At 29.9% G+C, this 911-nt stretch overlaps 1 protein-coding gene across 1 annotated transcript in view; it reads right to left on the bottom strand.

The window, feature by feature from the left end:
* Positions 1-429: 429 nt before the first annotated feature.
* Positions 430-911, bottom strand: part of LOTGIDRAFT_175938 (hypothetical protein) — a gene marked incomplete at both ends in the record, with an annotated part of 6,774 nt that continues 6,292 nt past the window's right edge. The window contains one exon of the mRNA XM_009063422.1: positions 430-803. Coding sequence (XP_009061670.1) covers positions 430-803 — 374 coding nt within the window. The remainder of the gene's footprint in view (positions 804-911) is intronic.

The raw sequence follows: 911 nt of genomic DNA on the forward strand, positions 1-911 counted from the left end.
CTTTGAAATTTCTTCTGCATTTCTATAATAATACATATTATAATAATAATAAATTTAAGATATTCCTTTTATATCTAGAAGTTAAAAATTATAATAATATAACAATTAGTTATTTCAATACACAATATTATAAACATGGTTACTCCCCTTGAGTTATATTCACTGATTTGATTTATTTACCTATAATCAGTCAGCAAGGTAGGTATCTTTCAAGAGGTTTTAAACATAATATTAGAATATTTGTTAATTGTATGTGACATAGTTTCTTCTTGCTTTGAAAACTAATCATATGGTTTAAAACCATTTAAAATATTTTTTCTTGGACTTTAGCTATTATACATGTTTGAAAGATGCTCATATGGCTGTAAGTCATTTGAATTATTGTCACCTATTCATTTGATTTCATCGTAAAATTCCATTCATTTCATTTCATTCGATTTCATTATATGGACTCGTATCTTCCACAACATCAATATAATCGTTGTTTGTAAACAAAACGTCTTCCTGTAGCTCTGAAACATGTTCTTGTTGCTTAGTAATATCCTTTTCTTGTTTTGGAAGATGTTCGTAAGGTCTATAGTCACTAGAAGTATTGTTTCGTGGATCAGGTCTGTTATTTGGAGGAATTGTGTTGAGTTCGATTTCATTTTCCGGACTCGAACCTTCCACAACAATATCGTAATCGTTGTCTATATGCGGTACATCTTCCTGGTGTTCTGTTAGGCTGTTTTCTTGTTTTGGTAGATGTTCATATGGTTTTAAATCACCGGAAGTATTGTATCTTGAATCTAAACTACTATACACTGTATTTGATAAGGTGTCGGTTGTATTCTGATGTTGAATTTGACTGGGTCTATCAGGTATCGTGGTAAGGTAAATATTTCTATCACTATTTCTAATATTCTGATCCA

This window comes from Lottia gigantea, assembly GCF_000327385.1.
Source record: "Lottia gigantea unplaced genomic scaffold LOTGIsca_572, whole genome shotgun sequence".
NCBI lineage: Eukaryota > Metazoa > Mollusca > Gastropoda > Lottiidae > Lottia > Lottia gigantea.